Source organism: Dermacentor albipictus, chromosome 2, assembly GCF_038994185.2.
Source record: "Dermacentor albipictus isolate Rhodes 1998 colony chromosome 2, USDA_Dalb.pri_finalv2, whole genome shotgun sequence".
Lineage (NCBI taxonomy): Eukaryota > Metazoa > Arthropoda > Arachnida > Ixodida > Ixodidae > Dermacentor > Dermacentor albipictus.
In genome coordinates this window covers 3,762,183-3,787,847 of record NC_091822.1, presented here as the reverse complement: position 1 = coordinate 3,787,847, position 25,665 = coordinate 3,762,183, and the positions used below count along the sequence as shown (strand labels likewise).

Sequence of the window (25,665 nt, the reverse complement as noted above, 5' to 3'; positions counted from 1 at the left end):
AGCAAGAGCCGTCTCAACGGCGGCCATGTCGGGCCATGTTGGCCACGTCCGGTTAAGTTGTCTGTGCCAGTGATTCAAAGTATAGACATTGTTGTTCACAGCAACGGGATGTAGTGTGCGTGCGTGCTCATGCCATGTCGGACTGTGTACGTGCCTTAACCGAGCGACTTTTTTCTCTGACTTTCGTTAGTTTGAATTTTGTGCTATTCGAATTTTCATAGCATCCCCGCGGAATTCAAATTAACAAGCTTTTACTGCATGTGGCTGTGTCTATTGACGACTTTCATCATCACCGTTTACTAACCACTACAAATTAAAGCTCGAGACTGAGAGCAAAACTAATGCCAGCAACAACTCGTACACATGTCCTAATAAGTGTGCTTACAGAATGTTGCGCAACTCTCAGTGTTGGCTTCCTTTCTCAGGCCAGTGCAATGCCCCCTTTGAAAAAAAAAAAAAAGCTGTCCTTTATTTGTAGCACACTACTGAATACTGTCTGATGTCTTTTAGTCCAGAAATAATGTTTTCCATATTAGTACGACATTCATGTGCATTGTAATGTAAGCTAGCTGTAGCAATGCAGCCTGCCTCTCTTGTTGTAGGTGCCACTGAAGGTACAGGTCTGGCAGCCATTAAGCTCACAGCCCTGGGCAGACCACAGCTACTGGTAAGTGCAAAAATGAGCAGTGCCTGATTGACAGGCCACCTGCCACAAAGGGAACTGCCTCCTGCAGGACATATGTTATAGAACAGAATGTAAGATTAATGTCAGTTGTGTGATATGTGAGGTGGCTCTCTCATTCTTGTACAACTGATGTCATGGGACAGAAACTCGGTAAGGCTGTTTATTGTAACACGTTACGCAAACAGGGTATTGATGGGCTACAGTAGAATTTCGGCTAACAGAAATTGCTTATATAGAATATCCTTTTAAATGAGACTAATGTTCCAATTAACAGCAATGCTAAGAAAATCTCCCTAATTACCATAACCATTGCAAATGTCTATCGCGCGCATTTTGCAAATGACCATTCGCAAATCCCACATGAAAATGGGCTCTGAATTTCTAGCTGGAAATGGTCTTCCCAGCCAGGTTTCCAACTGGAATCAGCCCTTCCAGATGGAAATTTTCCAGAGCCAGCTGGAAATGGCACTTTCCAGCTTGAAGTGGAATCCTCCTCAGCTGGGAATGGCACTTTCCAGCTGGAAGTGGAATCCACCTCAGCTGGTTTTCCGGCTAGAAGCAGCACTACCAGCTGGAAGTTTTCCAGCTTCAGCTGGAAACTACTGCATACAGCATTTTTTAGCTGGAAACAGCGCTTCCAACTGGAAACAACTGGATGGAGCATTTTCCAGCCGGAAGTAGAATCTATCGACTGGAAAGTGGAGCTTCCTACTTGCATTGAGACATTTTTTGTATCTGCAACATGCCCATATTTAGCCCTAGGTGGTGTTTGTATCAGAACGAAGAGCTTTTACTCTTGCAGCAGCAGCAAAAAAAAAAAAAATATTTCTCTGCGTTGTGACAACAATCGTAATTAATTGCATGAACTGCATGGAAATGCTCGTCACTCAGGGTACCTTTGATCGCGATCGGGCCCGATCGGGATCGATTGCAATCGAAAGTGTCCTGTGTGATCGAGTTGCCAAAAAAAATATCTACAGGAAAACTGCCACTTTTATTGAACCTTACTTGTAATAGACAAAAGCGACGCGCTCTTGATCGACACTGTATATCTTGCTACACTGTCGATGTTACACTAGCGAGGAGCTTGCCCGATTGGTCATGATGAGCCGTTGCGCAAACGGCTAGTGTTTACAGCATATCAATTCCTTCTCTAACAAAAAAGAGCCTTAACACGTGGCACCTTCAGCAGTTCAGGCTGCAATGACCGCTGCTCCTATTTTTTCCTGTCTCCACGACGCCACTACAATCGCCGCCATATTTGTTGAATACTTAGGAGCTTTAGTCTCGTATCTTGTCTTGATCTGCTCTTTTGACACGAATAATAATATAATAGCGTGTTATTTCAATATCAGTATTTCTCAGAAAAGCTCGGGTTTTTATTCACAGCAGCAGCATTACAAAGGCAGGCCGAATATAAAAAATGTGACGACGCCACAGGGGCTCTAGTTTCGTACAGCACATGGCGAAAACTGTCACGGCGAGGCAATTTTGCGAGACAACGAGAGTCTCTCGGGTGTGCGTGTGATCAAGTTTTTGTGAGGAACCTGCATGATCTTGCGCATGAAGTAATTATTTTTGGACAGTTCCTTCTCTGGACGGTGTTACAAGTACAGGCAAGCGGCTATCAACGGTTGTTATTGCTGTACTTTGTGGTGTTGTGATTCACCAGTGCGGATCGAAGAGCACCGTTTTCTCCAGCCCTGATTCTACAATTTGGAGGTAATTATTTCACTTGCTTATGTTTTGAGCGTAAGTTAATGTTTATTTTTATCCTGTATGTTGGCACGCTTGAGCATGATATCATAGGTCCCTGCTGTACGTGATGTTCGTATACAGGTTGATCATTTTTATGTTTTGCGGAATTTGGTAGAAATGGCTTGTGGCAGATATCATAATTCTTGTCGCTGAGCGGAATTATTCGAAGAGGTGGACATGATTAGCATGCAAAATCGAAAGACATCTTCAATTAATTAGCAAAAATTGACAAATTAACTTATTACCTTGCTGCACATATTACAATGTACGAATTGTAGCCTGTGAGTTTGCAAGATGGATCCACCTTAAATGAATTTCCAGAATTACATCAGTTTCGATATATTATTTTCTAAAGTGTGAGACGAATAAGTGGGCGTTCCAGTTACTTTTGTGCTCCAATACATAAAAGAGCGTTTTGTTAAAAAAGTAAGTAGACCAACAGTGTACCTTTACGGCGAGTTTGATGACACATATTTCTAACTGGTGTCATTCTGGAAAGTAAATCCAAGTGGATACGCCTGGCAATCTCAATGGCTACAATTCGTAGATTGCGATATGTGCCGTAATGTAATAAATTAGGAAGTTCATTATTGAATTTTTTAAAATTAGTTCAATATGTGTTCTGATTTTTCGTGCAAGTAATCTCCTCTTCTGAAGGATCCAGCTCAAGGACTAGAATTACGGTATCTTCAACAGGCGATTTGTTAAAAATTGCATAAAACTTAAAATTATCACGCAGCATATGTGAAGTGCTTTTCAGTTTGCGTAAGCCCCTTTTGTCTCCAATAGCCCACTTGAATATATTGCCGTGCAGTGTTTGTGCCCAATGTTGCACATACGTACGTCTATTAAATACTAGTGCGTATATGTCAACCTGCCCAACGCATTAGAAGCACATTTATGGCGTGCTTTCACTGCAAGTGCGTGCTCGCAAACACGTTGCATGAATGGCAGGCATTTGAATAGGTGCAAAACAACAATAACATAAAAAGATTGGCCCTCAAGCTCCTGTTATTCAGCAGAGAAATGCTTCTTGGGAGGCTGTTGAGTTACATCACACGCCTAGTTCAAAATACAAATGAGCTCATTTGAATTCTATTTGCACTAAAGCCACAGTCAATGGCGCTAAACAATTTAACAATCATTGCATAGCTTCTGCAGCTCAAGTTCAGAGCCTCTTGAGAGCTCAGGTTGAGGCCTTGCGCCACATAAACTGTAGAAGGGTCTGTGATGAAGGTAAACTGTGGTACTGTCCAAAGGCTGTTGATACAATCCGCGTGATTTTGGTAAAGGTCACTGTTTACTAGAACTGAGTGGATTAAAGTGATGATTGTTTTAAAGTTCACTCACTATGTCTAAATATTTTTTTCAGATGGGGTACAAGGAGAAGTGCAAGTGTATTCCACATCTTGAGGGAGATGCAAGATATGCTTCTGCAATCCTTGCTGCAAGTGTTAAAATAAATGGTTGCAAGTTTCAGCACCGTGCTGTTTTGGCTGCATGTATTTTCACCGGACCAGTTGGTCTTGCGGCCAGTCACATTAGTAACTAAGTGTGACTTGCGACAGCAAGCTAAGATCCATGCGAGTTCTGGCCAGTTTGTATCCTGCTTGATGCGAGCTTACACCCTGGGATTTCACCTAAGCATGGCTCAACACCATGGTGTTGTCGCCAAGGCTCAACACCATGGCGACCGGTGCTGTGTGCCAGCCCGGTCTGAGGGTCTGTAGACCCACAGTCCGGGCTGGAGATTCTAGCTGGAACTTCTTCCAGCTGAATTACAGCTGGCATTTCTTGCAGCTGGATCCAGCTGGAAGGCCTTCCAGTTGGGACATATTCCAGCTGGATTATGGAACCGGAAATTTCACCCAGCTGGATTTTTTCCAGCTGCCTTCCCAGCTAGAAAAGTATCCAGCTGGGTGAAATTTCCAGTTCCATAATCCAGCTGGAAGTAAAAACATTTTCATCTGGGATGTCAGTCATTGAGAACTGAGACAAAACACCCTCCTTTCTTTTTTCTTCTTAGCTGTTTGCACTACCTTGTTTGCATGATTTTGTTGCATATGGTCATTCTTCAGGCTTGCTCACCATCAGTGGTAGTGTCTGCCAGTGGAAGCTGAGATGCAAGCTCACGCTGGCAACATTGTTCACACAGATGCAGCTGAGCGAGGTGGTGGTGCACACGCGGCAGTTCTTCCAGGAAGTGACAGGTGCCGACAAGGCCATGGCTCTGTCCTGCGTCACTCCTTCAACCATTGGCCAGAAGTTGAGTGTGTCACCTGCGGACCAGGAATCCTTCAAACGATGGCTTGAGCGCATGGACTATGACCGCAAAGGGTACGTGGCCGGCTACTGCAGTGTGCATTCATTGGGACCTCATGGCATGCTTGGCAGTGTGAGGAGGAGCCCAGCTTTCTGTCAACCACACAGCTGCTACCTGCTGTGGTGGTTTGTCAGCTAAGGCTTTATTCTTGGTTGCAGCTTCTGCATTTTGGTGCAGGAGGAAAGAAAAGGCCCTTAGGCACTGACACTTTGGTGCACATTAAAGAATCACTGGGAGCCAAAATTAACCCAGGGTGCCTCTCTATGATGCTGACCAGTAGGAAACTGAGGATTTTAAATATAAAGGGAACTGACAATCTGCATATTGAGCCCTTTTTTTTCCATAGCACAGCAAAAAGCTTATCCCTGCAGTCACCTTGAAAGATGAATGAAAAAATTTGATACAGAATCTTTCCTCTATAGTTGCTAGAACTGTCAGTAGTGATAATGTCGATATATGTGGGGACCAGGGACCAGTCGAGAACTGTCAGTAGTGATAATGTCGATATATGTGGGGACCAGTTTCTGTGCTAATGAAAGAGAAGCTACAAAGGCAAAGCACATGCAAGTAAGAGTGCTCCTGAATAAAGTCCCACATCCCTCATTCTTGTTGGTTTAAGCTGGGGAAAAGAAAGTATTAACATCTTATATACTACAGAAAGATAAAATTGAGTGCGTTGCTGAGTGCTGTAGACCCACTGCAGTTGTTGATGTAGGCTGTATGCGGTGGTGCTGTTGGTAGCAGCGATGGCCGTTAGTTTACTGGCTTTGTCCTGGCCCAAGAAGTTCCCAATTTAATTCATCATTAGGCAGTACAGTTATAAAGTGCTGATTTCCTGAGGAAGTTCCTCATACATTTTAGAAAAGCTTGTAAAACAAAGCTACAGCCATTTCAAACCCGGTATATCTTTCAAGCGCAAGTATATCCACGGTATAAATACCATATAAACCGCAATGTAGGTCTATATCTTACAGAAAAGAAAAAGAAAGGAAAACCAAATAATGTTCCACTTCATCTTATACTATAGAAGTCTTTAGCATATTGTGAGTTGTCTGGTCAAGTCAAGGTCAGGGGTTGACTTATATTCCACTTTATACAGTACCTTCAATGCAAACTCCATTGGAATGCGTGTTTACAAGCACTTCAAACACCTTAATTTATGACGACAACGATAACAATGCAGGCATTTCATTAATAGCAGCCCAACGCTTGTTGTAACAACTTTTGTAAAATATTAACTATAACATAGATTATTTGGGAAAATATGAGTAGCCATAAAAGGTAATGATGCCAAGAGCAACGGAGCAGGCAGCAGGCATCGTAGCTGCACCAGAACGCTGACAAAATACAAACAGTCGCTTCAGATTTTCAGTATATTATTATTCACAGAACATAGCACTACTGCATGCATAGACAGGGCATGTTGTTAAAACAGATTTATTCAACCTTGTTTTTTAAAATGGAATGTCATTGAAACAGGTGTTGACCTTGGACTGAGCTAATAGACAGATTTTTTTGGTGAGGATGAATACTACTCAAATCCACACTGTAAATGAATACCACTGTCAGGGCAGTGGAAACAGCAATAAACTAGCCATCAACGGAAATTCAGTATGCTTGACATCGAGCGTGCATGCATGTACTCACCAATGAGACAATTAGCGTAAAAACGAAAAGGAACAAAAAAGAAACTACACTGAATGGGCACAGTCATGAACACATTCTCTTTTGCGCACTGATGCTCCATTAAAATTATGCACATATTCTGATGTGAAACAAGACCATATGTAGATATGCAAACACGACAATGGAACAACGATATAGCGAAGTCAGTAAAATTTGCAATTTGCTGTGTTATATTGAAATTTCATTAATATATTGAAATTCAACCTTTTATGGAAATAAGAACAGTCGCTGATGAATTTTCCTTACATTGTAGGGGCTGTAAATTTGTCCGCATCATAAGGCAATCAGAAAAACTAAATTTGGATGACAAAAGAATTCATTTTGTTGAATTGGAGAGTCAGCAATGAAAGATACGGTGTCATGCAGTGTTGACAATATCTTCACATCGGCAGTACAAAGCGAAGCCAGCTACGCTTTCGTGTCCGCAGCAGCTGCTCTCCTGCAGCCGATATTGCCACCTGCAGGGGGATGATGCTACCAGGAAAAGTGCCAAGGCGTGAATGCTTCGTCTGCCTCTTGCTTCAGTGCGTTTCCGAAAGTCGAGATTACACAACCAGCAGCATTAAATGCTTACCTCTAAAGCAAGGCATGCAACTATGTGCATGTGCTGAGCCACCACTGACAGCCGTGCACAGCCACAGTGGGGCTGGAAGAGGAGACCACCCCACTCCCTCCCCTTGCGTGCACTTGCTTGACTGCAATCTCGCTCCCCCTCCCTTGCGGGAAGACGGCGCTCATCAAGCCACCATCCTTCTTGGCTCGTCCTCGTACTGAAAGCATACAGTGCACAAGGGGATGATAGGATCTTATTGTACTTAGACCTTATAGGGAAGTTGCTGACCGCTGGAGATATGGCTTATTCAATCTCGAGGGTCGCAGAAGATTGCGGCTTGTGTCCACAGTGGCAATAGTTGGCATGGTCGAAGGCAGCGGAATCTGCAAGGTGCAGAGCTCACATGCCAACTCAGGCTGGCTCAGTGGACGGCGGGGACGTATTGGGTGGAAGGTTGGTTGGGGGCTGAGTGGCAGGTGCAACACTGTTTTAGACATACCCGATGGCATGTGGAATGGGAGCCATTGTTTAGTTGGCGATGTCACCACTGTCATGTGCCAGCGTTGGTGGCGAGAAAAGCACTGAAATGGTTAGTGTCATTCAGTAATATGCAAAATTGGGCTAGTTGGTGAGTAATCATCATACCTTGCTGGTGAAGCAGCGCACTGACGCGGACACGGTGAAGACACACAAGATGACACTCACTGCACTCGCAACTGACTAAGAATAAGATAGTTGCGAGTTCAGCGAGTGTCGTCTTGTGTGCTTTCACCGTGTCCGTGTCAGTGCGCTGCTTCACCAGCAAGGTATGATGGTTAGTGTCATTGTTGTACTGATACCCTTGACAAGAACATTGTGCACATACTTTGCAGTAAAGAGACCTCTGGTGAAAATCCGAGGCTGGTGACTGTGCGGCAGCACACATGTGGGTCGATGAGGTGGTATCATGGCAGGTCGTGGGAAGAAAGCTGGCCGGATGATGATGGTATACGGGGGCAGGAAAAGATGCGCTCGGTGCTGGCTATGAGGGTGTTGGCAGAGATGAGTCGCATACTGTGCGGTCGATCTTGGGAAGAGGGCAGTATGTAGCACCATAGAGGTCCAGCACAGCCTGTCCTAGCTCGTCACTCCGCCAGGCGATGGAACGATGAGCTGGAGTTGGACGTAGAGGAGTGCCTCGTACTTTAACTTGTGGATCGAAATGTTGTTCAGCTCCAGAGCCCCCTCAAACTGCATGAACCATGCGTCGACATAGCTGAACCGAAATGATGGCAGTGGTGCACTGAACCGGGGCTCCCGCCAGCTAGCCATGGCAGCGCGTCGCTCGGTGAAAGGTGCATTCGCTCGGGCCACCACTGTCAACTACCGAGAAGTCGCGGCGGAGTGCCCGACCAAGAGGACCAGCACAGTGGGTTTCTAGAACAACACTGCACATGCTATGCTTGCACATCAACCATGCACTGGCCATCTTTATTTTTCTTGTCTTTCGCAACTGGCCTCTAGGTGCCGGCTGAGACTGCCGACCTTAGCGTATCTGCTCTGCGGCATCGGTCGGCACTATGAACTCTTTCCTTGATGCACATTTCTCTCGACGCACAGTTCGTTCGGTTTCTTCAAACCGCTCTATGTGTTCCACACTATTGAAATTGAAACTGTGAAATATTGAAACTGTGGCATGCCTCATCGTTGCCTGTTTTCTATCACGAGCCATTGAGAGAGTGAACCACTGACCATCACTTTCACTCTCGTGTCATCAAAAAAGTTTGATGACGTGCAGGTGTCCCTTTTTCTTCAAGAGAGATGGAAAGTGAAAAAGCACCAGAGAGCGAAACATATATTGTGTACCCATCGTGTTTTTGTTTGCTGCTGCGAATGGAAAGATGTAGCTGAGCGCAGCCGCGGCTCTGAAGCTGCTGCTTGGTGTTTCAATGGGTGCTCCCCAACAACTAATAAAATAAACTATTGTAATTTTGGAGTGCTGCAACCATATAAGATGTTAATAAAGAATATTAGAACATCTCCTTATGACCAGAATTCAGCTCCAAACATTTCTTTCTTTGCTTTACACAATGTGCTCTTGAAGTTAGCTTCTCGTTTGTTGCTGCTGTTTCCTTTCCTTTTCAGGAAAATCTCTGGTCTAAAGAAGTGTGCAGATAATAAAAATTATGTGTATTTTTAGTTTGTTAGGTTTGACGCTAACCTGGTGTCTGTTACCCATTGTGGGTAACAATAAAATGCCAAACCAGACGCAATCGTTCCACTGAACTGTAACAGTAACTGAAATTTGAGTGAGATTGTAGGAATTCATACTTGACTTAAAACACAAATATACGAGGACACAAGAAGGAACTCCAGACAGGGCAAGTGCTACTTCGAAGTAAAGTATATTATTTGCAAGCATGCCTCTTTATTGGGGCCGCTATCTTGTACGCGTTCAAAAGGCTGACGTTTGGTTTTGCCTTACACAATTGGCCTAGGTTGACCTAGGCAACAATATTTATTTATTTTATTTTATTTTATTTATTTCCAATACTGTGATTCTGCCGGGCTGTTACAGGGCGGGAATACAGAGCACAAAGTTCACGCAAAGAACGCAGTCAAATTTTCTTCAAAACAGTCAACCCTGTTATTGCTCAGAAACACACAAGAATTTAAGTTATTCCACTCAACAATTGTCTTGACAACAGAAGAGTGCTTAAAGACATCAACTCTTGGCACATAAGGCATTATAGCGTAATTGTGATTAGTTCACGGGGAAACCCTTCCAGGAGGCTTCAAATACAAACTGGAATTCAGGTTCAGCTTATTGTGATAGAGTTGATATAAAAACTTAAGGCGCGCGATTTTCCTGCGTACAGCCAACGTAGTGAGACCAGCCCTGGCGAGCATGGAGGTTACTGAGTGAGTTTTGTCGTAATCAGAAAAAATGAACCTAACCGCCATTCGCTGAATGCGCTCTAATTTATCTGTTATGTATTGTTGATGAGGGTCCCAAATTATACAAGCATACTCTAAATTTGGTCTAACAATGGTAGTGTATGCCTTAAGTTTAATATCTGGTGCAGCATCTCTCAATTTACGCTGTAACAAACCAAGCTTGCGCTGGGCTGATCCACATATGTTTTCGACGTGTTCATTCCAGTAGAGGTTACTAGTGATAGTTACGCCAAGATATTTCAGCTTTGTGGAATGCTTAATGACATTATTATTTACAGCGTACGAAAACATCAACGGAGTTTTCTTATTCGTAACTGTCATGCAAACAGATTTATCAAAATTGATTTGCATATGCCATTCGCACCATTCGTGGCTGTGCCAATGGCACAGCCACGACAATCGGGTAGGACGAAACCAAACGTTTGCTTTTCGAACGTGTAGAAAATAGTGGCCTATTCAACACAGATCAAAAGCAAAGCACACTATTACACAAGTATGCTCCAAACCCCCCAAAATGTTTAAGAAAGTTGTCAAATTTTTAATCATGGCACTGTAAAGGACTTTTCTTTTTTTAGATCATGGCAAATGGGTGTGCGTTACAATTGAGGGCAGTTATTTTCCTTTCTTTTGGTCAAGGAAAACGGGTGGGCATTACAAATGAGGGCACATTAGAATTGAGTAAATACGGTATTCCTAGAACTCTTATTTATCCAACACTGAGTACAGTTTGCATACTTATTGCAAGTTTCAGACTGCACTTGGCTGTAATTGAGTAAAGAAGAAACATTCTCTAGGGTTTGAATTTCTTTTACTACATAATTGCAGTCTTAACAGATGTCTACATTTGCTAAGAATTCTTATAACATGTCCTTGTAAGGCTCCCTAAATATTGTTACCAAGCACGGCCAGAGATGAAGCTGAGGACAGTACAGAAGACGACGATGCTCACTGATGGCGCGTGGATTGTTATCCATGTTGTATGCCAGTGGAAGCGTTGTAAATACCCTGTAAATATATTTTTAAACCTCTCTTCTCCCTGTAACATTTTGGTGAACGTGTGGTGGTTGCGCTTTGTTACAAGGTTGACGAGAAGATGCCGTAAGTGGAAAAGGTCGCACATATCTGCAAAGGGATTGTGGACAATGCATTTATGCTCCTCGTCTTCAAGCACAGTAGACTCCCTTTAAGACAAACTCAAAGGGACCATGAAAATTGGTTAATCTTATCAGAAGAATAATTGGCAACGTGACCAGGTGCATCCAATTATCTTACTTTACAGTGGTAAATGAAGTAGACTTAAAATGGGTTAAAGATGGCATAAATTGCACATATTTAGCTGAACTTAATAAAAAACTGTTTTCAAGTGCTACTCTTGCTCAGGTTCATCCAGTCCATGATGGATGTTCTGTGCAAATCAACAAGCAACTACAAACAATGTCATCTCACCTAACGACTTTAAAAATTCTTCTGTGCCTTTGTGCTGCTGAAAAAAAAGCTCACTAGAGAGTTAAAGCAGGCATCTGCTTCCTCAGAGGTCATCAATGCAGGCTCCGAGCTAGTGAAAGTATGCAGGAGCACACTGAGCGCTTGGCAAAGCACTGCAACCTAGAAGAAACTCTAGGTGACATTGAGCGAAGTGGAGAGGGAGAAACGAGGCGAAGTGTCGTGGAGGAGATAGGTAGGCGAATACGTGCTGGGTTGATGTTCTCTGGCAGTGGTCACAGGTTTTGTTTGCAATACGGACATGCCAGGTTTGTCTCATGATAACATCGTCCTTGCGTGCTATACGCTGCCTGTGCGAGTGTTAAGTGTGTTATGATGAGCCGACAATGGCGGTTCAATCTCACGTCCACAATGGTGGAAAGGAGGGGGGCAAGCACACCGTCTTCTGTCGTGTGCATGGCACCAAGAATAGAAAAGAGGGGGGGCGTTGTACTTCGGCCGCGTGCAGTCGCAGGAGCTTTATCTTGAACACAATCTGCTTTGGGGGCTCAGTCTAGGTGGGCCAATGGCTTGTAGCTTTGCATGCACTGTGTTCTCGCTGCTCAGTTTGCATTGAAGCGATAGACAGTGCGAAGGTCACTTCGCTTGCTGCTATTGCCGCGATTCCTCATTCCAGCATTTTGACAGCGAGCGTCTGCAGTCATCGAGTGTGATGTGTTCATGTTTGCCTGTGCATGCTAACACCATGCTTGTGAATTTAGTTAGTAAGCGAATATTTACAAGGTGGCATTCTACTCCAGTGGCTGTGATGTATGGTGCGGCCACGCAAGCCCTATCTTGAATACAATCTGCAATGCGGACAGTCTAGGTGCACCGAGGACTGATAGCTTCCTATGTACTGTAGCACCCACATGCTTGCATGTCACCCACGTTCACGAAGGGAAACGTCACTGTCTCTTTTTGTTTCCTCCTCTTGTGTTTGCCTCCAGTAGGGTGCCTGGATGCACGCGCCCTCGGGCGTGGTGCATCGAGGCACCCTAGCCTCTAGGATTGGTAGCGGTGGCGGTCACTCCTAATGTTCGTATTAACCGGAGAGCACATCTGAGGTGGTTCATCTTAAGTGGATTCTTTTTGCATTGAGTTTATGGAAAACCAAACAAACGTTCCCATGTTGTTCGTCACATGTGAGAATTTGGCTTAACTGAGTTCATTTTAACGACAGTTCACTGGACTCTTTCACAGCGCAAGGCATCATTGCTAAATGCCGCCTCTTCAAAAAAGCCAAAAGCTGTCGCATTGCCCACTACTTTTCTCGCCTTCCTAACATGGCTGTCACATCTACCTGCGAGAACCTCTGTCTCCCACCCGTGCCAGCTGCATCCGAAAGTATTGTGTACATCGTCCAATGGGAGATTGAAGCTGCCTCTCCAGTTCCTCCCCAGGTCCATGCCCCAGATGATTTCCACGCAACAATATTCCTCATTCAGACTATTGTATGGCAATAACTGGTCAAAGTTGAACTCCAGTCACTTTGCCCAATCAACAGACCCGACTACCGCTCACCCAACATACCTGATCTACCACGAAGTTTGTACGCTCGTCCTCGTTATCGAAACCCGGATGAATGGCACACTTCTGATGACAGGCCTATCTGTTTCTGCTGGGGAAGTGTTGGACATATTTCTTGCCTATGGTGCAGTTCTTGGAACTCTCAGCCTTGGCCGATCTATTGAAATACCCGGTGTCCGTCTCGTAGTCCTCGCCCGCCGACACATATCGAAGAAGATGTCGCTCCAACATTTCTGCCCATGCAACCAAACAGCTCCCCTTCACCACGCCCACGTCTTTCCGGCTCACCGCTGCCTCGTTGCTCTCCGTCTCCTTCTTACTCCCACCGCTCCTCGGAAAGCTAATGGCCATAGCTCTAAGAGGTGAGCCTGCCATGACGGCACGACCTGAAATTCCTCTGCTGACACTGCCTGGCCATCACAACCTCATCAACGTGGACATGGACGGTGTACCTCTAGCAGGACTGATTGACACAGGAGCACACATATCGGTTATGAACTCGAACCTCCGTAAGCAGCTAAAGAAAGTTCTAACTTCTGCCCCACTCGCTGTCATCCGCATTGCCGATGGTGGAACTCCACCTGTCTCTGGGATGTGTGCCGCCCGTGTCACTGTAGCTGTGCACCATAGTTCTGTTTTCTTTTGTCCTTGAGCAGTGCTCACACAAAATCACTTTAAGTGCTGATTTTCTGTCGGCACATACGGTTGTTATTGACGGCATTGCGGGTGTTGTCCAACACGCCTTGCCGTTGACCCTCCTAATTCTATGCCGAGTCGACTATGTTCCACCGGTTATGTTCACCTACCTTACAAAGCCGTAACCTGTATTGCCACTTCACCTGATCCACCTCTCACCAACGGCGATTACGTCATGTCACCCAAAGCCACCGTCCTTCTGTCACAGAATGTCACATTTCCCCACATGGTCGTCTGCATAAAAGACAATGCCACCTGTCTTTTTGTGGTGAATTTCAGCCCCTGTCCTCAAGTGCTACCTCAGGGCATATCTCCTGCAACCATGGCCCCGCCCCAGCTTCCGGCTACCATATTTCTTCCTTAAATGGTGACACTGGGTCGCCTACCTCTGCTGGTTCGGGCCCTACAACTTGAGTGTTAGAACGTTTCACAATGATCACTCTTGACCTTCCTGCCCACTATGTGGACGCACTTCATTGCCTTCTTGCCTCGTACCAGGACATTTTCGATCTTGATGACTGGCCACTGGGTCAAATATCCATTGTGAAACATCAGATATGCATAGCCTGATTCACCGACAGCCCTAACGTGTCTCCCCTGCTGAGTGCCAAGTAACACAGAAGGAAGTCGACAAGATGCTTGCCCAAGATATCAATGAGCCTTCTTGTAGCCCTTGGGCTTACTTGGTCGTCCTCGTGAGAAGGAAGGATAACAGCTGTCGCTTATGGGTCGACTATTGCCGTCTCAACAAAGTAACAAAAAGAAGATGTCTATCTGCTCCCGGGAATAGATGATACCCTCGATTGTTTACATGGTGCAAACTAGTTTTCTTCAATAAACCTTTGCTCTGGGTACTGGCAGATTGCAGTTGACGACATGGACTGTGAAAAGGCCACCTTTGTTACACCTGATGGCCTCTATCAGCTTAAAGTGATGCTGTTTGAGTTATGTAATGCTCTGGCTATATTTGAATGTATGATGGACGCTCTCCTTCACACTTTTAAGTGGTCATTGTACCTGTGCTACCTCGATGATGTAATTGTCATTTCACCAACTTTTGCCACACACCTTGAGTGTCTTTCAACAATTCTTTCTGTTTTCTGCAAGGCTATGCTTCGGCTCAATTCATCAAAATGTCACTTTGGCCACTGACAACTTAGTGTGCTCGGAAACCTCACCGATTCTCTCGGCATCTGCGCCGATACCGTGAAAGTTCGCAACGTCAAGGATTTTCCTGTGCCGACTTGTGGCAATGACGTTCAAAGCTTTGTGAGCCTCTGCTCATACTTCCATTGGTTCGTACGCAATTTCGCTAACGTTGCACTTCCTCTCACAGATCTTCTCAAGAAAGATGCAGCTTTTGTCCAGGGTCCTAAACAAGCTGCTGCGTTCGCTGTGATTATACTGTGCCGCTCACTTCACCATCAGTTCTCGCCCATTTTGGCATGACTGCTCCAATGTTAAGTTCGAACTGATGCCAGTGGTCATAGAAGTGGTGCAGTTTTGACTCAGCACCAGCAAGGTTGAGACTGTGTTATTGTGTATGCTAGCCATCTTCTGTCCCAAGCAGAGCACAATTACAGTGCAGTCTACCTATATAATGATACCACATGTAACAATATATTGGTTATAATGATGAGTTGATTTCATGGTATCAACTTATGCGTTAGGGCAACAAGAAAAAAAAAACATATATAACGATATGTTATTAGCATATAGCATATCGGATATTACGATTGAAATTCTGCCTTTTGGGCAGCATTTTCCATGCAGAATAATCGTGAAATTTGCTTTGCTAAGTTCCTCTTAACCGAGACGGGGCGAAAAGCTTGCCTACGCGATTTCGTATCTGCCACCATTACCATACACGTGTCCCACCAGTGTGCTGATTGCGAAAGCCACAGAGAGCATCACAAGTTGGTGCAGCGTGCCACAAGATGGCGCCAGCTGCTTCGCGTCCGTGTCGCCGGTGAGCGTTCAGAGAGAGGAGGGGGGGAAGCGAGAAGTGAACCGCACCTGCGCTCCCTGTCTACAATCTCCTTCTCTTCCTCAACGAGCGCGGAAATGCGCCGCGGAAGCAGTGGTAGGTGCCTCAACAAAGCGCAAACTTTGTAGCTTGAGACAAAGCTGCAAATTTTACAAGACTCAAAGTATCAGCATGCGCAGTCGATGAGATCGGAGATTCTGAAAACCGTGAGCACCACAATCATGAAGGCTAGAACCAGTGACCATGCCGATGAATGGAGACAGCGGGTTTTGCGCACCAGGGCAAAACCCCCATGTGTGAAACCAACATGGTGGCAGCCGCTTACATTACTGAACTCTGGGAGCAAGTCACTACTGGCGATAACATAGGTGGTGTTTCGAGGGAGGAGTTTCTGAGTTCACATAGCGCTGTCTCATTCTGTGAAGAATCTCCGGCGGCGTGATCATTGTCGCGACAGATGGCAGAGTTGTGCAATAGAGGCGACGAGATTGGCAGTGGCCCGTCCTTGACACTAACCCCAATGCTCACACAAAGTGCACTGTCATCAATAGAGTTGCTCATTGATTTCATGTAGGCCAAGTTGTAGCTGCCAGTGTTCACGCAGCCACTGGATGCGATGCACACCATAGTTGTGAACTTGAAACTTCCGTGAAAGCAAGTGCAGACTTCTGACTATTTCAGTGCGCCTAACGCTTGACAGACTGTTTAGAGGTATAAATAAACATTTCATTTTTCACAGCCTTCTTTCTACAATGTCAATTTCTTATCGTAAGTGGCAAATTTGGTTTCAGAGCTACGAAGGTATGTTTGGCAGCTTTTTTTTTTCTTTCTTTAGGGCAGTCCAGATATAGCGATGATCGGTTATAATGATCAGAGTATTGGTTCTTCTTGATATTGTTATAAGGGGACTGCACTGTACTCCATTACTGAACGCGAGTGCCTTGCCCTCGTTTAGGTAAGTTTCGTTCCTACTTGTTTGGCTGGTAACAGTTATCAACAACCACCATGTCTTATGCTGGGTTTCCTTCCTAAAGGATCCTACTGGACATCTCATTCGGTGGGCTCTATGACTCCGAGAGTTGTGCACAACACAGTTGTGCATAAGAGCGGCTGGTTGCATGAAGGTGCTGATTGATTGTTTTGTGCCATCTAGTAGCCCCACCAGAGATTCCCAACTGCTGCGAGTCTACCTGCATGCTGTCGCTTACTGTGCTTCAGAACATCAGAGATGAGCAACGTCGTGACCCCTACTTGCGAGACCTCATTCTCCAGCTGACTTCTGAGACACCTTCCCTTTCTCTACGTATGTTTGTGCTGCAGGATGGTATCTCGTATCGCTACAACATGCACCCTGAGTGTCCTGAACTGCTCTTGGTTATCCCCACATGTATGCATCAAACTGTCCTTGCACAGCTACATGATGTTCCTATCGCGGGTCACCTCGGAGTCTCTTGGACGTATGACCGTGTACGGCATCGTTTCTTTCGACCCAGCATTTACCGTTCCGTCTGCCATTATGTTCCTTCCTATGAGCAATGCCAGCAGCACAAAAAAACAGCAGTATTCCCAGCTGGCCACCTTCAACCGCTTCACGTACCATCGGAGCCATTTTGAGGGTTGGTCTTGACAATCTTGGCCCTTTGTGGATAGCAGTCGCTACTGACTACACAACCTGGTACGCAATCACTGGGCTGTCCCAACCAACTGTGCAACTGACGTCGCAGACTTGCTCCTCGAAGGTGTTGTACTACAGCACAGCTCTCCTAGACAGCTCCTCACAGGCCAGGGCCGCTATTCGATATGAAAGATTGTCCAGGACTTCTTGCACACCTATGCTACAAAGCACAAGCCGACAACAGCGTACCACCCTCAGACCAATGGCCTCCCGGAGCGTCTTCATCATCATCATCATCATCAGCCTGGTTACGCCCACTGCAGGGCAAAGGCCTCTCCCATACTTCTCCAACAACCCCAGTCATGTACTAATTGTGGCCATGCCGTGCCTGCAAACTTCTTAATCTCATCCGCCCACCTAACTTTCTGCCGCCCCCTGCTACGCTTCCCTTCCCTTGGGATCCAGTCCGTAACCCTTAATGACCATCGGTTATCTTCCCGCCTCATTACATGTCCTGCCCATGCCCATTTCTTTTTCTTGATTTCAACTAAGATGTCATTAACTCGCGTTTGTTCCCTCACCCAATCTGCTCTTTTCTTATCCCTTAACGTTACGCCTATCATTCTTCTTTCCATAGCTCGTTGCGTCGTCCTCAATTTGAGTAGAACCCTTTTCGTAAGCCTCCAGGTTTCTGCCCCGTAGGTGAGTACTGGTAAGACACAGCTATTATATACTTTTCTCTTGAGGGATAATGGCAACCTGCTGTTCATGATCTCAGAATGCCTGCCAAATGCACCCCAGCCCATTCTTATTCTTCTGATTATTTCCGTCTCATGATCCGGATCCGCCGTCACTACCTGCCCTAAGTAGATGTATTCCCTTACGACTTCCAGTGCCTCGCTGCCTATTGTAAATTGCTGTTCCCTTCCGAGACTGTTAAGCATTACTTTAGTTTTCTGCAGATTAATTTTTAGACCCACTCTTCTGGTTTGCCTCTCCAGGTCAGTGAGCATGCATTGTAATTGGTCCCCTGAGTTACTAAGCAAGGCAATATCATCAGCGAATCGCAAGTTACTAAGGTATTCTCCATTAACTTTTATCCCCAATTCTTCCCAATCCAGGTCTCTGAATACCTCCTGTAAACACGCTGTGAATAGCATTGGAGATATCGTATCCCCCTGCCTGACGCCTTTCTTTATTGGGATTTTGTTGCTTGCTTTATGGAGGACTACGGTGGCTGTGGAGCCGCTATAGATACCTTTCAGTATTTTTCGATACGGCTCGTCTACACCCTGATTCCGTAATGCCTCCATGACTGCTGAGGTTTCGACAGAATCAAACGCTTTCTCGTAATCAATGAAAGCTATATATAAGGGTTGGTTATATTCCGCACATTTCTCTATCACCTGATTGATAGTGTGAATATGATCTATTGTTGAGTAGCCTTTACGGAATCCTGCCTGGTCCTTTGCTTGACAGAAGTCTAAGGTGCTCCTGATTCTATTTGCGATTACCTTAGTAAATAGTTTGTAAGCAACGGACAGTAAGCTGATCGGTCTATAATTTTTCAAGTCTTTGGCGTCCCCTTTCTTATGGATTAGGAATATGTTAGCGTTCTTCCAAGATTCCGGTACGCTCGAGGTCATGAGGCATTGCGTATACAGGGTGGCCAGTTTCTCTAGAACAATCTGTCCACCATCCTTCAACAAATCTGCTGTTACCTGATCCTCCTCAGCTGCCTTCCCCCTTTGCATATCTCCCAAGGCTTTCTTTACTTCTTCCGGCGTTACCTTTGGGATTTCGAATGCATCTTACTGGAACCATTAACGACATGCTTGCTATGTATGTTTTGTGCCTCCCTGACCTTGTCCGCCAGCTCTCTCATTGTGCTTAGCTTGATCTCCGGGAATCGCCGCTGTAACAGCAACATGGCGGATGCGGCTAGTGCACTGGAGCTCATTTTCAGCGTGAACCATACTTCTCTCTCCCTGGCTCGAATCGCTGCGTGAGTAAGTATCACTGGGATGCGCCCTGATTGGCCTGCCAAGTGGCGGCCCCTGGGTGCCCTCTTCACCCAAGCTCTCTTGCGCTGTGTGCTTCATTGCCGTGGCACATGCTCACAGGTCCACAACGAGTTCGCTACATGAGACCTTTGCTCCCGTGACTTCTCGTTCTCACGCTTGGTGGACCACTTACCGGTCAGCCCTAGCGCAGCGGGTGCGCATACTCGATCGGTCTTGCAGTGAGCCTTTGCCAGTAAATGCTGTGACTGTTGCACTGTGCAGTATCTTGGGTGAATAAACCCTGCATTTGTTGGTGATCTGACTCTGGAGCCTTCTCTGCGCCATGTCGGAGAGTCGACGAACCCTGCCATAGCACTTTTGTGCGTTGTGGAGTGGAGGAGCGTCAGGCCCTTTCCTGACCGTCGCTCGTAGGGTGAGCCTTACGCAAACCCATCTCCACAGTTTCGGCCCACCATCATGACTGGGACGCTGCTCTGCCCTTCGTAACATTTTCCTATAATTCTTCCCAACATGACTCTGTCGGTTTTTCTCCATTTTACTTCTTGTGCGGAAGAAATCCCATGCTGCCATTTGACACACTCCTTCCCACTGTTCTTGACACGTCATCAGAATACGCCTGTGACGCCACCTTCAGATCTGTAGAGGTGCACTAAATTGCACGTCTGCTCCCTACTGCTGCTTCGCAGGAAAAGCAACAATGCTTCTATGATGCCTGCCACTGTGATGCCCACTTCAACCCTGGTGATATGCTCCTTCTTTGGACAGCATCACAGCGAGTTGGCCTTTGCGAAAAGTTGATGTCGCATTACTATGGCCCGTACCGTGTCTTGCCCCAAATCTCCAACGTCACATATGAAATCACGCCTCTCGATTCCACCATTTCTTGACCTTCCACCGACATGGTCCACAAAACCTGCCTCAAGCTATCGCTATCTCGGACGATCTAGCAAACACCGGGACAGCTCCTTTGCCGCCGAGGGTCATGTTACCAAACACTTCTAGAGATGAAGCTGAGGACAATACAGAAGACAATGACACTTGCTTATGGTGCACAAACTGTCTTCCATCTTGTATGCCTTGTATGCCAGTGGATGCATTGTAAGTACCCTGTAAATACATTTTAAAACTCTCTTCCCCCCGTAACAATATGTTACAGGCTCTTTCAGTAACTTACATCCTAACAGGCATGATGTTTTTTTTTATTTGTTAAATGTTTTTTAACATCAGTAGGTGATTCGCACCTTGTTGCATCTTTCTCTGTCTGGTCCATGTCGGTGAACATAAAATGGGGATGCCCTACTCGAAGCATGACTGTACATTTTGTGCATAAATGTACAGGAAACTCTGGTTACAATGAAATCACTTGAAGGTTTCTGCAGTTCCAGTTGCAGTGCATGTATATTAAGCCAGATTGTTCAAAGTGCAGCGGCACTGCATTCTACTTGGCATGAAATGGGACATTTGCACAAGACCAGTCAGTGTAGCATAGAGCCATAGGCTATGAGCATAGGCTCATAGCTACAGTGAATATAAATGCTTCGTCATTTACCATCTTGGAGCTGTGCACCTGCTAAGTCAGTCATCAATGAAACTTTGTGAGTGATCATCATAAAGTACCTTACATGACACAGAGGGAGAGTATAAAATCCACAGCCGTAGTAAGCTGTACTAGCATGTACACCATGTTGGTGACAAATGCACTAAAGACTCATCATCATCACCACCATCATCAGCCTATTTTATGTCCACTGCAGGACGAAGGCCTCTCCCTGCGATCTCCAATTACCCCTGTCCTATGCCAACTGATTCCAACTAGCACCCACAAATTTCCTAATTTTGTCGCACCACCTAGTCTTCTGCCATCCTCTACTGCACTTCCCTTCTCTTGGTACCCATTCTGTCACCCTAATGGTCCTACGGTTATCTACATTACATGACCTGCCCAGTGCCATTTTTTTCCCTTAATGTCGATTGGAATGTTGTCTATACCCCTTTGCTCTCTGATTTAAACCGCTCTCTTTCTGTCTCTTAAAGTTATGCCTAGCATTCTTCATTCCATCGCTCTTTGCACGGTCCTTAACTTCTTCTCAAGCTTCTTTGTCAGTCTCCAAGTCTCTGCCCCATATGTCAGCACTAAAGACTATTTCACATCATATGCACTTGCCAACGTCGATGCATCTCCTTTTACTACTGCCACGGAAGCAGAAATCATCGACATAGTGATGGGTGATAAAAAGGTTACTGCAGTGTAGCCACAATTTTGCGCAATGTTGTAGGTGCCCACCATACCTTGCTTACTTTAAAACAAAGTGGAATGCAGTTCACTCGAATCCAGCAACCTGATGCAAGGCATGCCTCGGCCCTTGTTCTAGGCTTAGCATGGCAGCAAAAACACTGTGACTGTTCGTGGCTGCAGCCTGAGGATAACCATTTGCATAATTTTTCCACACAGAACTAATGATCTTTTATTACTATGTTTTTTTTTTCATCAAGATTACTTTTATGGTGAGCAGCAGCCATAGCAGAATCACATATCGTGCTGCACTGTCATTGGCTGCATGTGGACACTGCACCCAGTGGCAGCGGCACAGTTTGTGGGGCACATAGTGTGATTTTGCTTGCAAAAAAAAAGAAACACTGCATGCATGTCAGCCTTAAAGGGACCCTGAAACAATTTTGATAATTTTGTACAAGGTACTGAGTCATTAGGGTAGGTTCTTCTGATCATTAAGTGACGCATCTAAGTGCTCCTCATAAAGCATGTAAATTATTATAAGGTTTTAAAAATGTCTGTTGCTACCAATTGTAGTGGCGGTGCTCCCCTGAGTTGTCAGCCACCCTGCCCTTATTGACGCATGTTGTCTGTCTGACGTAGGGTGAGCTATCCGATTGGCTACCCAGGTTACGTCATCAATAATCTTTCCAACATTATGGCGAACAAATGTTGTTCCTAGTAGTTGGAATGTTGGTGAATTTGTTTGTATAGAAGAAAAAGTAACAGAGAGGGAATGTGCAACGACAACTTATTACTACACTCAAGCACTTCCTGCACACAGCAAGTTTTGCCGGTTTGTGTTACGTGCTCCGTGTTGAGACAAGCTGTGCAGTCAGTGTTGGTCTCGTGAGCACCATGGTTCACCCTTGTTGTGTTGTAGGCTACAAACATAGTGATTGGCCATATGCCAAGCTGTCACAGTGTGTCCCTCTGCAAGGCAGCAGAGACGAGTGGAGTGGCTGCAACACATTGGACTGCTGATATTTGTTTGGCACCAGAATCTTGGCATTTGCAGCCATCTCTTCACGCTGGAGTATTACTACCACAATAAAGTTTAGCGTGTCCAGTATTCAGGTAAATGCAAGTGCAAGTGGACTGGGCGTTTTACGGAATAAACGGAGGTGCAAACGGGAACAGTCTGCATGGTGCAGCGACTTGGTGGCACAGAGCTCAACCAAACACAGAGCTAATATAGCTCTGTGTGCAAATGATAGAAGTACCAGTGAACACATAAAATTCAAGTGGGCATTTCTTCTTGTGAAATGTGCCCCTGAATTTCCTTCATGCACCTGCACTGTCGTCTGCAGTACAAGTGTTCACTGAAGCCAGACTAGTGCTATTAGAACCAATTCACTTTCACTGCTTCCTCATCATCTGAGGTGGCGATGCACATTGTCTGCCAGGTGAGACATGCGAATGGGATAGTAACCAAGTGTATTCTACTTTGCTGCTAATGTAAATTTTTGCCAATAGTGTAATCAGGAACACATTATATTTTACATGCTTAAAATGTTTTAGACTCAGTCACAAAAATATTAGCTTTGTGTTTGGCTGGCTAAGCTCTGTGCCACCAGGTGTCTGGACCATGCTTGCCGATCAGGGCTCACATACATTTATGCTAAAGCTCCTTCAATACAGCGGTATTAGTATGGAGGCGCTTGAGTTTACGCCTCCGGCCATGCGTCAAAACGCCCAACTAGCCTGCGATTACTGGAATACCAGATGGGCTCGGCGCTGTGACAGAACGATCACAACGCATGCTGCTTGGATAGCTCTTGCTTGTGATTGACGGCCAGGCGGCTAGCAGAGAAGTTGGAGAGTCTTCGCGCTGGCTCCAATACAACCAGAAGTAGATGATGCGACGTCACATCTTGACACAGAGCCAGTGAAGGTGGAGCTTAGCCCTGACCTCAGCAAGGGAGTTGAGAAGAAAAAATATGACTAGGGAATAGGGTAACTTGTAATCATCTGTAGCTCTCTTAATATGAGACGCTTCACTTACATTGCAGCGTGGATGTTTTACTGAAGTTTTACCCGACGCATCTACACAATTTGTTTGAATAGTTTCAGGGATTCTTTAAGAGATTGCACGAAAAATGCCTACATGCCACTTGCTAGCCAACACTGGCAATCGCAAATGATAGAAGTACCAGTGAACGCATAAAATTCAAGTGGGCATTTTTCTTGTGAAATGTGCCACTGAATTTCCTTCATGCACCTGCACTATCGTCTGCAGTACAAGTGTTCACTGAAGCCAGACTAGTGCTATTAGAACCAATTCACTTTCACTGCTTCCTATGCTGTCAAGCGCAACAAAAGTGCAAGCAGTGGGTAATTGCACTGCGGAATTTAAATGGTATAACACCGCAAGGGACAGGAGAGAATGAAAAGAAACGGACAAGGTGCTGCTGTACATTTCTTTCTGTTCGTTTCCTTCTGTTCATCCTGTCCTTTGCAGTGTTATACCATTTAACGTGTACCAACTGCCCCAAGTTAGAATTTTTTAGCATTTGAATTTACACCTCTGCAGTCAGCTCTTGGTTTCTCTCTCCTCATCATCTGAGGTGGCGATGCACATTGTCTGCCAGTTGAGACACGCGAATGGGTCAATCTGCATCGGCAAAGATTGTGTGTTCTGCAGTTTTTCTGTGCACTGTCAATCTTTTCACGCTACTATGTTCCAGTATTTATGGAAGCTCCTCTCCAGTACTGTGAAAAAAAAAAGGTTAGCAGCTCACTCATCCTTTGGGTATGATTGGCAATGTTAATATGATTACCAATCTATCTTATGATGGGTGTTTTATCCATGATGATATGTTGTGTAAGTTATGATGATGATTATTATGAAGAGCGGCGCATACCCACTTGAGCATACCCAATGGCAGTGGCGTAGCCAGAAATTTCGTTCGGGGGGGGGGGGGGGGGGGGGGGGGCTCACATGCAGCTCGGCCTCCTCAATTAAGAAGCTTTAGCTCGGGTGCTCATCTAAATACATGTAAATACGTTTTTCTCGGCAACAACTACACCAAATTTGACCAGATTTGTTGCATTTGAAATAAAAACTTAAATTCTACTCACTTTTCGTTTTGATTTTTTTCACTTAAGTTGTCAGTTCTTTATTGAAAATTGGAAAATATCACAAATTTTCAGAAAACGAAACTATAAAGTCTCTCAAGGTTCAGCAAATTCTATCGGTAATGGCCCTTCACGATCGGAAAAAAAATTCAACAACACCTTTCCGGCGGCAATGACGGCCTTTGCATTCTCTGGGGGGGGGGGGGTTGAATTCGAATGTGTACACTGTAAGCTTTGCCATCGTGTTTCAGGCTCATAGTAGTGTCACAATGGTCTGTCCCCGATCACAGTTGCAGACAAGAAGTCGTCACCCTCATTATGATACCGGATCAAATGAGTCAAGGCAGCGCCGAACTTCTCCCAAGAATAGCAGCTTGGGCTTGTTGGTTTTCCATCCTGCTGTTAACAGCGCAAAATGTAGACAAGAGACGAGACAAGAAGATACCACAAGCGAAGACACCACGCTTGTGGTGTCTTCCACGAACTTCTCCGTCTTATGGTGGTGGTTAAAAATTTTGGGCATCCATTTCGCACACAAGAGTTGATAACCGAGATGTCTATGAATTATGGCGTGAACCGAACCCTGACTGATGTTCACACGCTCTGCCAGTTCATCTATGCTTATCCTCCGTTCTTGTCTCATCAGATCATCAAGCTTTAGAATCTTGTTGGGGGGGATTGCACGATGGCTTTGGCCCGGTTTGGATCGTCTTTGCAACTTTCACATCCTTCTTTGAACCGTTTACTCCAACGCTTCACAGTGGCCAATGAAATGAAATGTTCAACGAACACGGCAGCCATACAGCGACTCATTTCTTTTTGGGAAACACCTTCAGCTGTCAAAAGCCTCATGGCACCACGCTGCTTAACTTCTGGAGCATCCATTACGTCACGCAACCACGTTCAACCCAGTGTATGAGAGCATTGAAGAACATTTATTGTAAATGACAGATGCCTGTGTGCTACCCGCATGCCTCGCAGATAATGAACTGAACCATTATTCCGCGGGGTGGGTAGGCTAACTTTCATTTCACTCGCC

At 45.4% G+C, this 25,665-nt stretch overlaps 1 protein-coding gene across 1 annotated transcript in view; it reads left to right on the top strand.

The window, feature by feature from the left end:
- LOC139055854 (proline dehydrogenase 1, mitochondrial-like) overlaps positions 1-25,665 on the top strand; it is a 370,252-nt gene that overhangs the window by 263,983 nt on the left and 80,604 nt on the right. The window contains exons 6-7 of the mRNA XM_070533417.1: positions 603-667; positions 4,599-4,780. Coding sequence (XP_070389518.1) covers positions 603-667; positions 4,599-4,780 — 247 coding nt within the window. The remainder of the gene's footprint in view (positions 1-602; positions 668-4,598; positions 4,781-25,665) is intronic.